General features: G+C 41.6%; 1 protein-coding gene across 1 annotated transcript in view; it reads left to right on the top strand.

The window, feature by feature from the left end:
• Window positions 1-17,631, top strand: part of NIPAL2 (NIPA like domain containing 2) — a 49,534-nt gene that overhangs the window by 22,943 nt on the left and 8,960 nt on the right. Inside the window, 3 exon segments of the mRNA XM_008502475.2 lie at window positions 6,852-6,911; window positions 8,947-9,068; window positions 15,609-15,705. Coding sequence (XP_008500697.2) covers window positions 6,852-6,911; window positions 8,947-9,068; window positions 15,609-15,705 — 279 coding nt within the window.

Here is a 17,631-nt window from a genome sequence, read left to right as displayed (position 1 = left end):
GTGTGCAAGACGACTGTCAAGAAGTCATGAACCAACTGACTAAATTCTGTAATATCTTACTTGTGTTCAGTGCACCATTAATATCTATCACATATACTAAGAATAGGCTGTCAAAGAACTGTGATACATTTGTTGCCCAATGTTTTGGACAGTCTCTTTGTTTAACTGGTTATGAACACAGGGATTCTTTAAGTTTCTCCAATTTTTTGTTAATCCTCCCTGACACAGAGCTCTGGCCCTAAAGGACAGACACCGAGGTCCCACCAGGCCTAAATGCATCCCTCCTCCTCATGCCTGAATCATCTCCCCTGTCTACCCCAAAATGATCCACAGAAGGACAGCAGAATGTTTCCCTTGAGCTCCTTCCCTCCTCTTGAGCAAAACAGAATATCTGAGATGTAGGCAGGATAAGATGGAGGAAGTTCTAAGCTAGCAGTCCTGGCACAAGGAGTTCTTAGTCATGAATTGTCTATATGCAGATTCTGCTATGGAGATGGTGCTACAGGCACACAAAATCAGGTTTATCTGTTGGTGCCTGCAGAGTGCACATGGACTTGCTTGTCTTTGTGCTTTGGGTACGGGCAGCCTGTGCTTCCCATCCTTCTGTCCCTCCCAGCAGACTTTTGCATGGCAGAGATCATAGAATCATAGAATCATAGAATTGGCTGGGTTGGAAGGGACCTCAGAGATCATTGAGTCCAACCCTTGAACCACCATTGCGGTTGCTAGACCATGGCACTGAGTGCCACATCCAGTCTCTTTTTAAATATCTCCAGGGACGGAGAATCCACTACTTCCCTGGGCAGCCCATTCCAATGCCTGATCACCCTCTCCGTAAAGAAATTCTTTCTAATATCTAACCTAAACCTCCCCTGGCACAACTTAAGACCATGCCCTCTTGTCTTGTTGAAAGTCGTCTGGCAGAAGAGACCACCGTCCACCCGGTTACACCCTCCTTTCAGGTAGTTGTAGACAGCGATGAGGTCTCCCCTGAGCGTCCTCTTTTCCAGGCTGAACAGCCCCAGCTCTCTCAGCCTCTCCTCATAGGGAGATATTTAACTCTGCTACAAGGCTGTGAGCACAACTCCTTTCTACAAACCAGCTCCTTTCCTTCTGAATGTTCTTAATAAATCTGCTTGGCCACTTTTAAAAATAATTTTTTCACACTATCCTTCAGCTAAGACACATTCCTCAGCAACCTCATCAGTTCAGCTTTTTCACTTGTCCCAATCTTAATGTGCAGTCTGTGGATCCCCTGTGGATGTACTGTACTGTTACTTCCCCAGGAAAAGCTGCTACCTGCTCTCTTCTGCCTTCACCTCCTGTTCACTTGGTACCCGCCTCATCATCTCTCCACATCTTCCCAGGTGTGTGGCAGGCTGCTGTTTTAATTTTGAGGCTGAATTAAACCATTTCAAAATGTTCCTCTACTGGGATGATCCTGAATCTCTTCAGCTTGGGAGGCAGACTAAGGGTTTATAAAAAACCATACTTTAAGGTCACACCTTAAAATGTGAATAGCAGCAACTGCATCCTCACAACCTGAGCACTGCTCAACAGGTTTAGTGCAAAATCAGCTGGATGAGCTTGAACTGTTTCATTAGATGGAGACAGACCCTTAAGGTGCATAAACCAGTGTTAAGTGCTTGATCTCAAAGTGAAATATTTCTCTTGTTGCACAAAATGGGAAAGGTACAAACACTAAGCAGTAGTCTTTGAACCATGGCTAGTAGCCCTCCTTTGGTACTTCATCCAGACCACCAGTGAAATGTGCACAAAAATATTCAGCAGAATGGTTTGTTTTAAATGCTTTTACCTGACTGAATCCATTAAGCTTAATAGAACAAACATTTGAGCCAAATATTCAATTTTGTGTGTTTATTTGAGGGCAGTGCTACTAAAAGTATTACCTAGAGCTCATAGAATAATTGAAAATAGGCAACAGAAGGATATACCAATATTTGAAGTTATGAACATTTGTGAAAGCAATTGTTTAGTGTAAGACCTCACAATCAAAATAGAGGTAAAGAGATGAGATTCATAAATAAACTCAGTACCAGGGAAGCAACATAATGAAATATACTTATTTGTGGAATAGTTTTAGGTTCTGGACACTCTTTCCTTTGAAAACTTTAAGGGTGGATTGTACAAAATTAAGAAAATACACTCTATAGATAAGTATGTATTTTCTGTCTTAAATTTCTCTCATTGTATACTATCCCTTTCTTAAGGAAACAAACAAGAAACAATCCCAACTGCAGCTTTCATGTCTAGGAGGCAGAGGAGTTGTTTTGTGGGCTGGGTTCTCACTATTCAGTGTCTATCAGTCACAGGACACACATATCACACTATTCTTTATTTCTATTTGTGCTGGAGAGAACCTCCATATGGAGATAATTGCACACAAGCATTCTCCTAGGAGAATCAGCATATGACTAAGCTATGTGTGGCACAGTTACAGCCCTCTCTTAAGGCACTTAAATGCATATCATGCAGGAAATGCACATTTTCTACCATTCACTTCAATTACATTTAAATTCATGTGCTGCAGGGAATATATGTTCATTCAGTAATTAATAAAAACCAGCCTGTTTGATGCTGATGCGTGAGAAGTCAAGGGTGTTTCAACATAACAGTCAGGCTCCTGAGCAAACTCTTTTTTACCCATTTTTCTACCCAACAAAGTCTTTTTATTATGGTGTTGAGGTAGTGTCAAATCATAATATTTTTTTCATTTGGAATGTTAACTGTATTTCCAGACTGAAGGGTTTCATGAGCCTTCAGAAAGGCTCTATCACATAGACACAGTTATTTTATAACACCTCTTTACTTGTCAGTTTGTGGATATTAATGTATGCAGCACACAATCAAGGCATGAAATGAAGCCCAGGATTTCAGTAGGATGTGTTGGCTCTATGATGTTCAGTCCTTAACAGATCACCTCCTAAATTTTCTGCTCTTCTCCAGATCTAGCAGGCTCTCTGCCACAGCTCTTAGTGGGAGTAGGATCTGTGCCTAATTTTCAAAGTTTTACTTTAATAATTAGTTAAAAATCTAAAAATGTTCTGATCCACCCCAAACTATACAGGTCTTCTCAGATGACCAGGGTTGAAGTCTTTGCTTCAATTACTCCAATGACAATTCAGAGTTAGAGCTGTGCAGGTGTCATGTTGCTAAAACCAATGGTTCAAAACCAGAGGGGCTTCAAAACCATGATAAATTGATTATTTGGATGCCAAGCTGTTGCCAGCTTGTACTTTGATGCATTTTTTCTGTCTCCACTTCTGTATTGCTATATTCTGTTGCTGACCAATTAAAAAAAATCAGAGACTATTTCTCCCCTCTGACAGATCTCAATCTATGTGACTGTCTGTAAGATTTAAACCAAAAACAAACAAAACCCCCCCAAAAAAACAAAACAAAAACAAAAACACCCAGGCAAACAAATGAATAGTTGCAAAGACACATTACTATTTTTCATCATAGCAATTGCTCAAGTTCCTCTGTCTATTCATCCATAGAGTCGAACATAATGTTAAGGGATTTATTTCCTGCATCACTATAGTAGTGTAGGAGGAGGAGGCACACAGCTTCTGTGACAAAGGTGGAACAAGAGGACTCTGGTGTGAGAAAGGGAAAACTGGGTCCTGGGCGGTAGGAAGTTAGACTCATGTTGCTGTGATGGGTGAGATCAGGGTAAGGGGAATCTGGTTAGGAGGACAGCAGGAAGGTGTAACATTCCTGGTGTTGAGGAGGAGAAATGGGAAGCGAAGCCACACCTGACCTGGTGAGCAGGAATGGAACACAGGAGTTTTGGCAGGGCTGCTTTTGGAAGCTGAATCTGGGATGCAGTAGGGGCTGTCTGTCAGTCATACAGCTGGTGGGGTTAGCTATACCCTTTTGACCACTTACTCTTCTGCCAAGTGTTTACAGGGTCACAGAATAACTCATTAGAAGAGAACTTAGGAGGTCCCTAACCCAACCTCCTGCTCACTGCTCAGGTCGAGTGTAGCAGCCACCAGGCAGTGAGGAAATGGTGGGGGAATGTGTTTGCCATCTTGCACATTGCCTTATACTGCCTTTTCTGGAGGGGCTGCTGTCTCAGGCAGCTAAATGCACCTGAGACTGTGAGATGGAGCCAAAAGCAGAGCAGCTGTGAGGGCTGTGTGTTTCTTACTGGGCTCCAGGGGTGCATGTTGGTGCCTGCCATTTCTCTTGCTGGCCAGGCAATGCTCCAAAGGCAGCAGAAGACAAAATGAGTCAAGTGTGCCCTGTGCTGCTGGGGCTCACAGGCTTCTTTCACATCCCTCTTCCTCCGGCCCATCGTTTCTTGTCTCTATCAAGATTATCTGCTCCTGATATCTTTGATTTAACCTGATTCAAGGCTCACCCTGCAAACTGAAGAACATAAACAACCATTTCAAAGTCAAACATAAGGACATTAGAACCTCAAAAAGTAAATAAATAAATAAATATTGTGCTTGGCAGTTTCTAATAATAAGATGCTCTCCTGGCTGTGTTGTCCTAACTTGCTTAAGATTCAGCCCTGAAGGCAATAGCTAGAGTTTATCAGGCTGCTGATTGGTCATGTATGTTCTCTAGAATCTGATCAAGTCTGTGTAACTGTTCTTTTCTTCTTTGCTTTGATTTACCCCATTTTCTTTTCTTCTTCTCTGGAAAGCATATGAAGTGTTGGTGGTTTATCCACAGGGACAGTTGTCATTTTTGTTCAGTCTCTCCTGGATCTCATTCTCCTGACCTTTGTCTCTCCTACTTCAGTATTTCCTCCAATCCCAGATGGTCTACTATATGTTCTTAAAATTTCCCCTATTTTTAGATTCCTCTACAAATCACCCATCATAAAGAACATTAATTATACATGCTTTCTGTTCAGCTCTTGTGCACTACGAGTTATCTCTGGAGAAAGAGTTTGCCACATTTGAATGCATTATTAAAGCAGATGACAGGCTGAGTGACAAGTTTCATTATCTGGATGCATTCCAGTGCCTTCCTGTGCCACTGCACAGAATCCTCTGAGATCCTGACTACCCAAGCTACCATTTTTCATCTCCAGAGGACTAGGCAGTGGAATTTTGGGCATTATCCCAAATTGCATACCAACACTGGTACTGAACCCTAAGTTGAATTTACTAGATTTCCACTGCATGAAAAAAGCACAGACAAGAGGGTACTAAAACAAACAACCAAACAAAAAAACACTGAGGCCTCAGTTCATTAAGCAACAGGTCTTTGTTGTTATGGTGACTGCCTAAGTGGGTGGGATGAGGTGGGCTTGGGAACAACTACGACAGCAGAGAGACAAAGCAGTAATTAATTCCTGCACTGTCTTGGGTTGCTTGCTGCTTCTGTCCTGGTTTTTGTCCTCTCTTTTCTAAACATAGGTAGCTCTACTTTTAACACTGTTGCCTGGATACCGGTGTCTTTTCTGCACCAAAGTTGTCACTGAAACACTGAATAAAGAAATTCATGTCAGGCAGTTTACTTTTCAGTTGAAGATTCTTTTATTGCACTTATTTGTTTGCCCAGCTCTTCATCACTCTTCATACCATTTAAATTTATAACTTCAGATACATCTGATTTTTTACAGACTGGGTAACAGAGACTTCCAGTTCTCTGATTCCCTCTTCATATGAGCCTCTCTAGATTTATGTAGACTACATCTACTAGCTAACCATAAATTAAATTTCCCATCAGAACAATAGAGATAATGAGGTGAAGATTATCAAAAGGCTGAATTGTTCTTCTAAGAATAAACCAAGAACTTCATATTGTAAGCAAGAACAGATCTCATAAAAGCATCCCAAGTTTTAGGTTCAGTGTGTCCTTTCACTGTCCTTCTTACCTAGACAGTCTTTCTTTGAAGCTTCTGAAGGTTTCATATTACCAATGAAACTCTCCCAAGGGCCTTTCCTCATCTCTTTTGCATAGGAGCTAATCAGTCTCTTCTGCTTCTCCTTAGAGGTAGATACTCTCATGTTGTGTGCTGGAATGGAGCTATCTCTACCAAGTGCCCAACAGTCTCATCTATCTGAAGCCCAAACCCCTTCTTCCCTCTCTAGCACAGATCCACACTAAGGTAACCCCAGAAATCCTGGAGTGACCATCACTGCCTCTCACCCACCCACTGCTGCCCTGCCAGGAGAAGCAGGTTTAAGATCTGGCACAGAGGAGATGTGAGAGCTGGACAAGGGAAAAAGCTGTGCAGGGAACAGAAGGTCATTTCCAGGACTCAGTTTTATTTTTCTCCTTCCTCATTACAAGTTACTCCAGAAGAACATGGCAGGGCTTCTGTGGGGTGCATGTGGTGGCTCTTCCACCTGCTTGTTTGCACACATCATGACTGCTGTCTCACTTCATACTTAACACTACACTTGCAGTGGCTCTCTTTCTCATCACTGTACTGCTGCTAAGCCTCTAAAACTATGTAGTCCAAAGAAACAGAATTTTTTCCCTCTATGAGGCAATTTGCCCTGAGCAAGCCCAAGTGGTGAGCTGGTAGCAAAGTGGGGAGCAGAACAATAAAGCTGAGCAGTGCTCATCTTTCTTGACATTGCCACTTGAATCTGAGCACTTTAAGCAGCATCTGCATGGGGTATTGCATCCTTGCATCCCCTCAACCACATAAAAGCCTGCTGAATACGTTTAAAATCTTACAAAACCTGGTGAGAGTTGGTAGGTTGCTGTCATGGACTCCTGGCTGGTTATATCAGCATGGTGGAACAACAACACCCATGAGATATATTTATACTTGTACCAGGGCAACTTTTGTTTCTGTAGCACTTGATATTCTATCCAATATTTTTTAAAAATGCTTTATATTTCTGTTCTAGGTAGTGCATTTATTTCTGTCTTATTCCTAAAGAAGACCATGAGGGCTGCTGATATATTGGGTAAGTCAGCGTTTGCTAATATGGACACGTGGGTCGCCATATGCTTAGCAAGCTGTAACTCTCACTCAGCCCCCCACCTTCACACTCCCACTCCCCTCAGCAAGTGTTTCAAGGCAGATACTTTGGGAATTGGGAAGAAGTGGCAAAAAGAGGGAGAATCTTCACTGTATGTGGAAAAGACTATATTCCCAAATCCTCTGCTTTTCTAAGCGTAACTCATGTGTTCCTTATGTGTACTTCTTGCACAAATTTATTTTCATTGTCTATTTTTGCCTCTGATTTTGTATTTAGTATTATCTTTATGAGTACAATGCAATTTTTATAAAAACAATGAAGCTCTGAAGTTATTAATTCAAATATAAGATCATTTTTTTCTAACTGCAGAGACATGGCACAAAAATTCAAGCTCAATTAAAAGTGACAACTTCCCTTTATCACTTCAACATACAAATAATCGTGTTCTCAATGCTTTGTTGGAAAGCCTGTCTTCATTTTAAAGCACATCAACATTTTTTCTGTGCCCAAGATTTTTTTTAATATCAGAGCTGCCCTGCTTGAACACAGCAATAGTGAGAGGGAAGGATATTCTGGGGTTTGGGCTTTACACAGTCCATCCCAGCTGGGAAAGTGCACCTGATGTTGCTATAGGGCACCTGGTGTTTCTGTGGGGTTCCTGGTACCTAGGCTTGATTATCCATAATATAGGGAGAACATCCCAGCTGTTCTCCTGAATGTTTTGGAGAGAGCAGTTCAGTATTGTTCCAGAAATACTATATAATATTTATTTAGGTTTGGAATCCAAGTTTGCCAGCTCAGCTTCTACATTGAGAAACACCCCCTCCCTTGACTGATCATGTTTCCCTTATGGCCTTACACACTGTGTGCTGCTTCAACTCGTGTTCAGCACTGATTTATTTTATTTCTGTGACTTTGACTTTGCAAGAAGGATTTAACAGTGTTGCTACATTCCATAGGAATGAGCTGTATGATGGGAAATATGGTGATGTTTTTGCAAGCACATAAATATAGAACAGTTCTGCTTCTCCAAAGGAACCATATGCAATAGCTGTGCCAGCAAAGTCCTCCGGATGTGCTTTGTTTCATGTTCCTGAGCCTTGTATTCCCCACCAATTTATAGGTTTGCCAAGAATTTTAAAGAGTACTTGACAAAAAAAAAAAAAGAAACCAAAACAAAAAACCAAAACCAACAAACCAAACCTGATTGTATAAAATCTTCCTTAATCCAAGACAGTTTATGAGCTCAGGATCAGCTTAATTTCTATCTTGATACCTCAATGAACATCTGTGTTTGTCAGCTGGCTGTCCACAAGGCAGAACTTCCAGATTTGTATTAAAAGCACAATAATGCAAATTCAACTTTGAAAAGGGGCCCTGGCAATCTAAAAGCTCAACAGTCTTTTGCAAATCAGCCTTTTATAAAACAGTTTGTAGGGCTGCAACTACAACAGGGGGCAGCCAAAATGTTGGCTTCATGACAGCTTCACATAAGCAATGGGCTGGAACATACCTGTCACACTTACTATTTCCAGGGCAGGTCCATAGCTGGTGCAGATCTCTGGGGTGATTCTGACTTTAGGAGTATTGTGTTTATTTACACTGGTTAATGATTTACTGGTCTGCCTCAGTAAGTAAGCTGTCCCTTCAATTTAGGAGGAGTTTATGTGACATATTTTGTGCCTGTGAAAAATGCAAAGGATCAATTCACCTTTGTCATGCATTTGGTATTAGAATCAAGACTATTTAAAAATTAATTGCTGGGTTAGAAAACTAAAGCATGAGGCATTACTGAGAGTTTGGTTGGGTTTTTTGGTCATATTTCCAAAATCTTTTGAGTTTTTAATAAAAATTACACTAGATAAGACCACAAATGCAAAGCAATCCAAGTACCTAAGCCCAGATCTGGTTAAAAAGACTTAATTTTTCTCCTATAAACTATTTCCAAGTCAGCTGTACTGACAAGGAGTACTATGATTAACAAATATTGTAGTACCAAATTATGTCTTTTTCTTGAAAGGAGGAACACTGACAATAACAGGGACATGCTTGTTGGTGACATTTGCTCCAAGTGTACCCCAAGAGCTCACAGCAAGACAAATACAGAATTACTTAGTGAGTTGGCCTTTCTTGGTATATTCGGTGAGTATCTGGTTCCTACTCATCCCTAAAGAAGAAAAACTGTGATTCATGGGCTTTTTGCAGCATTACAAATTAGTAGCAGAAAAACTGGGCCTGAGGATAAATTATATGATCTTCTCAAGAGAGCAGGTCTCTGGGTTGTCACACCAGCCCCCAAGATGAAAATATGCTGAACCAAAAAATGTCTTCTAAACCAAGTACCAGGGGAAAGTCACAGTTGTGCAGGATAAGCAAGAATGGAAATATTTTGGGGTTTAGTGGGCTTGACAGAAAATCTAAATATCAGCACTGCTATATATATGTTCATGTCACACTGTCTGCATATACCTCTAAGTTTTCTTTTTCTAGAATGTGATGGACTTGCACTTTTAAAAAACCCAACAAGCCTTGTATCTTCATAGTCCTGCTTTTTGCTGTCGTTCTGTTTTATCCTCATGTTGCTCAGCCCAGCCAAAAGGAGCTTTGTATGGAGTTTAGATGTGGAGAGGTGACCTGCTTCACTGCCACTTAGGTTCATCTGAACCTGAGTCTGAATTAAAACACAAAAATATCATTTTGATTGAAGTGTCTGTTTACAAACTTCAAACACCATATGCCTCCTTTGATGTGTTTAATTAGCATGAGCAGTGAGTAGGAGGAATTTCTCTCTCTTTTTTCCTCTGGAATGCTGAAAATTTGTTCCTCCAGCTGAATGTAAAAGATGCAATATATGAAATTCAGTAGCAGTTACTTTTTTCCCAGTAAAGTGACTCACTTGGGTTTGATTAATAGTGCTCAGGCTTTTCTCAGTAGGAAGCTCAGCTAGAAAGAAGCTGAGCAGACAGTTTAAGGACCTTAATCTTTTAGCTGGCCAGCAGATTTTAAATACATCTAACTATCCATGAGACTATTGATGAAGCAGAAACTCTACTTTCTGTGCATTGTACAAGCTCCTGACAGATGGTGATACAGCTCAATGGAAGAAATGAATGTTCACCAAAACATTCACTTTCAGTCAAGCAGTAGAGAGGCTTTTAAAGGAAACGTCCAAGGGTTTTGGGGTACTCAGTAAGGGTAACACCAGCCTCAGCAACAGCTTCTGCAAATCCACAAAGCCAGCAGAGGGAGAGTGACTTCTTTAGCAGAGAGTTCAGAACAAGGAGCTTGGTGGTCCCTAGAGAGTCCTCTCTTCCTATTGAATATCCATTTCCAACATACAGTTCCATATATAGATGGTAAAAACAGCTTGCCCTTTTAGACACTGATTTTAAATTGCTAATTCACCCATTTGTGTAGTGGTGGTGAAGACTGAAAACTCCCCATCCATGCCCAGTGATACCAGAGATTTCTGTACCATATGCTATTCATGTTTTCTCAAAACTAGCAAGTTGCTGGAAAAGGGCTTTTTCCCACATGAGGACTTTCTGTACTTTGTTTCTGGAAACGTTAATAAGAATACTGTTGACAGCCCAGGAACACTGCATTGTATTCTTCTTGGAAGATATTATGAGGAGGTGGGTAACCCCTAGACTTTCCCCTCTTTTTTCTTTTCCCTGCCTCAGACAGCATCCAAATCTGCACGTACAACATGAGTTGCAGGGAAGGATGGAGCAAGTACACAGCAAATCTTGTTGAGTCAACAATATATCAGTCTTTATTTGTTCCTTCTGCTCCCTGGATTCATCTGTTTTGAACTTTCTCTGTCAAAAGAAGAGGGAGGAGTAAAAGGCTTCACAAGACACTCTGAGATACCAGCCTGATTATCCTGGTATGCTGCTGGAAATTCAAGCAAGCCCTGCTGTAAACATTCTCTTTGGGCAGGGAACTAGCTGTTCAGAGTTGTTTATAAAATGCTTAACACAGGTTGGCTGCCGAGATATGAAAAAGCACAGCAGAAATTGCAGTTTCCAGTATAAGTATACAGAGAGGAGACAGCAGAGCAGCACAATGCAATCCAACAGTCTTTCTAAAAGTAACCCCAAAGTGTGGTCTGCTGAGAAATAAGAAGCCCCAGTGGTACAGAATGTCCTATGTGTGTGATAAACCATCTCCATATGGCACTCCACTGTCATCAGAGGAGTTCTGCAGAAATAGCCTCTGGTTCCCACGAGACAACTTTGAGTCACCTTGTGAGACTTTGCAGTATCATAATCATGTCTGAGCAAGCATGACTGTCCTAGCTTGTTTTGGTTTGGTTTTTTCTCCTTTGCTTATGTGTACTTTGAGTCACAAGAGATTATATATGAACCTCTCAGGTTTCCCTAAAGAGTAACATAGTGAGTATTGGGTTGTTAATATTTTATCTCTGTAAAATCGGGTTCAAAGCATGTTTCTCCCTCAAAATGTCTAGAAGACCTTCCTCGCTTATTGATCTCCACGTTGCTGTATATATCCCAGAAAAATAGTTGGGACAGACAATGTGGTATTTTGTTCCGGTGCCTTCTGGTAATACTTAGAAACATGGAAAACATCATGATTATAAAAAAATGTTGATGAGATGTAGGCTTGAGGAGACTTCAGTAAAGATTAGTTATAATAGCAAAAATGATTGTAAGCAGGTCAAGTTCCTTCAGTTCCTCTAAACAGAATATGAGAAGCTGATATAATCTACACAATTCTCATTCCTGAACTTTATATTTAACACTACCACAGCTATCAGCTATGAGAGCAAGCACTATGTTGGGTAATTCTCAGTAGTTTATGATAGGCAACAGCTGGAGCACCCAAGGAGGGTCCCTGTCTGTCTGAGGGCCTATTAGGAGCCATGGACTCTGCTTGCAGCATGAGTCAATGTGATGGCCTCTCTCTTGTCTTGTGATTAAAGGTGACCTGTTGATGGGTTGCCAAGTGGCAGAGAACCATGGAAGAGTAGTTTTGATGTTTGAATTTCATGACAAAGCTGTGTAACCTTAAGTTTGTTTGCCCTGAAAAGCAAACATCACCTTTCTCCCCAGGTTCTTAGGGCTTCCCCAGGAGGCAGAAGCAGCTAAGCACACAGACCTCCAGAGCTGCCATCAGGGACTCCTTTACATCCTTTCGATGTTTTTTCTGGCTGCTTCCTTTCAGAAATGAGTATTCTTGATGGTTTTGTTTGCTTTTAAACAGGATCACAGTGAAGCTTTATGGTAGCTTTAGCAAAAGAAGAGCTGATAAGATAATGAGGACTTAGAGAGGGCTGATGGACAGAGCCAGCAACAGTGACTTAGAATCATAGAATGGCAAGGGTTGGAATAGAACTTAAAGATCATTTAGTTCCAGTGCCCCTGCCATGGGCAGGGACACCTACCAGTAGATCAGGTTGCTCAAGGCCCCATCCAACCTTGCCTTCAGCACTTCAAAGAGAGGGGGCATCTTCAGCTTCTCTGGACAACCTGTTCCAGCATCTCACCACCCTCACAGGAAAGAATTTTTTCCTAATGTCTAACCTAAATCTCCCCTCTTCAAGTTTGAAACCATTGCCCCTTGTCCTGTCACAACACACCTGTGTAAGAACCCCTACCTCAGCTTTGTACCACAGATTTGGCTCAGTTGAGGTTGGTGGTGTTTGGCACTGCCACTTTGGGTGTGGAATGAGGTGGAGAAGAGAGATGAGCACCAGAGCTGGTGTGATGGAACAGTCTGAGTCAGCAACTGTCCCTGGGATTATTTTTGGAAAGTTGTTCTTGTGTAGTTTGAAATCTAAGTGGCAGGGCAGATGATGATGCTTCCCACTATTGGCCTTTGATTAAAGATGTTTAGGATATGTAAAATGAATCAATACCTGAGATGTAGGGCTGTCTCATGGGTTTCTGCACACTCTTGCAATCAATCCAAGGGTCTGGGAGAGGTGATGGGTGCTCAGGTTTGCACTGTTGGGAAGCAGATCTCACAGTGCTGTGCCATCTGGTACCTTGGTCCTGTCCCAGTCACACCAGTCTGAACTGGTGTACCACAGATGAGAATACCTGTTACACCTCTGGAACTTCTTTGTTAGCCTGTGTACATTTCCATGTGGGGAATATTTAACTAGCACAGCTTTCTTCTGTTTTGTTAGCAATTGTTCACTGTAGAGAGACATTGTCAACCAGGTGCCTTGAGTTGCCAAAGAGTGGGTGTGAGTCCACCTGTGCCTGATTAGGACAGGCCCCTATTGGGCATGAGCAAGACCAGGGGGCCAATAAAGGTGGGACACACACCCACAGAAGGCACCTCAGCTCACTCTGGTGCGAGGCATGGAGAGGCCAGCAGCTTGTTGAGCCTCTGGAGCAAGAAAGGCTCTTCCCGCTACACTTCTACCCTGGAAGCGCTGTGTGGTGGCTGGAGTCCTGGAAGAGACCAGCAGCTCATCGAGCTTCAGGAGCAAGAATGGCTCCTCCCGCTACAGTTCACTGTCAAAATAGCAACTGAAGCTATCTGGAGGCTGTTGTAGCTGCAGCCTGATAATGTGAAATTCCCCTCTGGCCCGAAGGTGTGTTTGCCAGTGTCACAAAGAGCAAAGCTGCTTCCTTCACTTCTCTCCAGTTCTCTCAAAACCCTGCTGTAGTTTTCCCCAGGGAGGCCAAGATGAGCTCACATGTCTGCAGAATTTAACATGACTTCTGCCTTGGTTCCTGATTTAGACATTCAGAGACTGAAGTTGAATAAAGCCAGAGAGGCTTCTGAGTTACTCCCTGTGAGACTGGGGCTCAGGCCTCTTTGCTACCAACTGCTCAGGTCTGGGTGCAAGGGGAGGGAGAGGAGATCAGCAATCCACAAGAGACTGCAAAGATTATTTAAAAAGGATTAGTCCAGAAATGCTTTTTTTTTTTTTTTAAACCCATGTCAAAGTGCTTTATTATACTGAACACATTAAAAAAACAAAAACAACAACAAAAAAAAAACAAAAAGGAAAAACCCCAAACCAAAACAAAAAACAAAACCAAAGAAAACAAAGCCAAAAAAAGCAAAAACCCCACAACCAAACTAAGCCAACCAAACAAAAACCAATCAAACTAAACCAAACCAAACAAAAAAAACCCACATGAAAAAAACCCAAACAAAACTCGCCCCTTTGCTTTTTTTTTTCATACTGTGATAAATATTTGACATTTTTTAAAGAAAGGCAGTATAAAATCCAGATATTTGTTTGTAATACTCTGAGATTCAGTTGTCTCTCAGCTGTCTTTGAGAGCAAGGGATCAGTGTGCAGGTAAATAAAAAATTAATTAAGCCATAATTGAGTTCTGTTAAATATTTTGGAACACCCTTAAAGTGGGGGAGGTGTGAGTGTGGTAGAGAATTTAGTAATTGAGGATGATGGCTTTTCTGCTGCAGTGACTCTGCAAATTGAGAAATCGGCCATTTTACACTATGTAACCTCTGCTAGTGACTGCTCAGTCACTTCTTGGGAAATTTCATCAGTAAAACACCCAGGTCTTTTTGAGTCTAGTGCTGCCTCAGGGCAGCTGTTGGTTTAAGAGTGGACTGTATAAAATAGAATACTGGATATGAAACCAAGGAGATACACATGAGGCTTTTCTATGACTTGTTTTGTTGGTAAACAATGACAATCTCACTGCCTGTCTTAATTCCCCCTTTTGATTACTTTCCAACATGCACAAATGGACTTCTCTTTCTTCATACTGTTCCTAAGGCTACCAGGCTTCTGAGCATCTCTCAGTGCAGAAGTCCATCATCCTTGTTTTCATAAGTCTTCTGGGCTTCACTGAAGATTTTTGCCTCTTAAACTTGGTGTTTTCTTTATGCACAGAGGGGTATTTGGGTAACACGGGTATAAGGGAGAATAACCACATTTTTAGTATGTCAGAAGGCAAGAGTTACAAAGTAAATCTGCAGAGATTCCACTAACAGCGTCAGTAAATTTAAGTGTCTGTAATTTAGCTGTCAGATGTTACTGAAGGAGCAAGTATGGACCATGCACAGTGTACAAAAAGCTGCTTCAGCAACTGCAGATGTCCTGTAGGGACATCTTTCCAGGGTAAGCTCTTGACAGGTACCTGTTGTTTGAGAACCACAAAATGAACTAAGTGTTTTCTCCTTATGATGTATATCAGAAAGTTTTAGCAAAAAGAAAGTGCTTATAGGGGGGTTTGTAGAAGGACTGGGTAGGAGGGTAAAGAGGGCAGAAAATGTAACATGGCATGTCACAAAGAGTGACACCAGGAATACCATAGCTAGAAGGAGAGACTGCTCTTCCTCCAGGTAAGTATTTTACTCAGTAGAAATTATAAACAGAGTTTCTGTAAGGATTATTACCAATAAACATAGGTATCTTTGCTGTCACATTAAAAAAGTCTTCAAACACTACCAGTGACAAAATATAGCTAGAAGTGCAAAAAGAAGTAGCAAAGTAGAAAATGCTCAAAGTTTAACTTTCATTATATTAGGAAAGATAAATGTCAAAACTTATTTGATAGCTTAGTCAACTGGCAGTAAGGTTAGTTTTTAGCAGAAGATGCTTAATAAAATAATTCTCCTTTGAACTGTTAGAGCAGAGAAATCAAATGTGACATCTCAAAGGCTTTGAATGAAGCATTTATTACCTAGTTTCACAGCTCTGACTTTCTTCCCTTTTATTTTCAGATCCTAGAAATTATAATATTCTGCACTCTCCTCTATTTTTACAAAGCAAAGGCTGTGAAGCATATCGTGATTTTGTTAATGATGGTAGCACTACTGGGTAAGAACATATTATTCACTTTATAGTTGCTGTCTGTTACTTGATAATTGTCACTCAGCTTCCCCAGCTACTTTAGATTAAGGCCATTTCAAAGCAGAGTGCACTGAAACATTTCACATGATTCTTATTGTGGTTCATTTTTGAAGAGAAAAGCTGATTATGAAACATAGTTTCTATGCTTATTGCTGGGACTATTTTTACAGATTTCCTGAAATTAATATGCTGTGTGCAATGCTATTTCTGAAGCTTTTTAAAAATAACACTTTAGATCCTGGGAAAGTGGACTGTTTGAAATTTTGTTTTGAAGAGTAGGCTAGCTGTGAAAACCAGTGCTTTAAAAGTAAGCTGCTTAGGACCTTGCAAGCACTCTGTAAGTAAATGCAGTGATATGCTGGGACTGTATGGGGATTTTTATTTTTATTTTAATTATCCATGCCTCTTTGCCTATGCAACATTTTGTACTTTACCACCTTTCCAGAAGCATAACAAGAACCCAGTTTGTCTTCTGATTAATGTTGCCACACTCAATACACAGGGTATCAAGAGAGATCATTTTAGTAGGCGGCTTTCAGTAAAGTTAAACTTGAATAAGTTTTGAAAAATGTCAGGAGGCTTCCTGTAAAGCTCCTGTACTTGGCCAGCACATATGGAGAATTTGTCACCATCCCATGTCTTCTCCTGTCCTTGTCACTTCTCTACGAAAGCTTGGTGGACACCACATTTCTTTGGCTGCAGTGAAAGGTGCCTGAACTGTGCCATTGAGGTCAATGGTTGTATTTTTTGCTGAGTTCAGTGGGTGCATATATCACCCTGCAAAGACTTATAAAGCACATTGCTAATGGAAGTGGTCATGATAGATTGCCAGTTATACAATTCAGATTTAACCAAATGAGAAAAACCCTCACAGATTTATGAACTGCCTTCCTGTGGATCTCTGACTGAAAACCTCAGTCTTTCAGATCAGCTTTTTGGGGGACAGAATTCCTGTTCAAGTTTCCCTGTGCCAGGAACATTAAAATCTTGCTCTGCAAAAACCTTGAAGGATTTCCATTCTCCCTGCATGAGGCAGAGATGGAAGAGGCCCAAAAGCCTTAGGTCTTAACTGTTTGACTGCATTGTGGTTTGGAGGAGTAAAGTGTGGATCCAACCACCTCTCAGCTCCTAGCATGGAGCTTGGGAGCTTTCACAGAGCTCACTTGAGTTGCTCTACAACTTCCAACCCTGCCATGAGGAGCATGAGTGATGAGCAGGCCTATCCCCCTTGTTGTAACCCTGCCATGAGGAGCATGAGTGATGAGCAGGCCTATCCCCCTTGTTGCATAGCTGAATATTCCCAGATGGGCTTCTACACTTGGCTGCTGGAGCTCTGGGCAGATGCTCCATGATGGACACCCCAAGCAAGGTCAGCACACGGCTCCAGGATACTTGAACCATTGGACTGTAAAGTTTCCTTGGCAGCCCTGATGCCACCAGTGCCAAAAGGACACATGGAGCCTGCAGACCCATGCCCCAGAGGGCACTAACTGCAGTTTGGTGTTCAGGCTGCTATCAACAACAAAAAAATAATAATAATTTCAGCTGGTGGTGGCTGCTGAGGTTTTGGTGAGCACATGCAGCTTCAGGAAAAATGTACCATTATTTCTGCTTTGTTAAAAAAGACACAAACAAACAAATCCTGGTTCATGGGAACTTCTGAAATACTGACATTTCCCTCAAGAAAGAAACCCAGAGCCGTGACTGGCCCAAATTCCTGCAGCCATCCTGCTGCCTGGCAGCCCCCACAAAGCTGCATCCAAAGCCTTCTGCTTGGTCTCTGACCTTTGTGTTGAGCAAAGGGGCTGAGAGGGGGCCCAGCAGCTCTGCTCCAACCTGCCTGACACATGGACTGCAATCAGAGGGGTACAGGAGGGGTGGGTGAGGCTTGAG

This window comes from Calypte anna, chromosome 2 (assembly GCF_003957555.1).
Source record: "Calypte anna isolate BGI_N300 chromosome 2, bCalAnn1_v1.p, whole genome shotgun sequence".
In the NCBI taxonomy this organism is placed as follows: domain Eukaryota; kingdom Metazoa; phylum Chordata; class Aves; order Apodiformes; family Trochilidae; genus Calypte; species Calypte anna.
The sequence above is the reverse complement of the archived record's forward strand: the minus strand, read 5'-3'. Positions and strand labels throughout refer to the sequence as shown.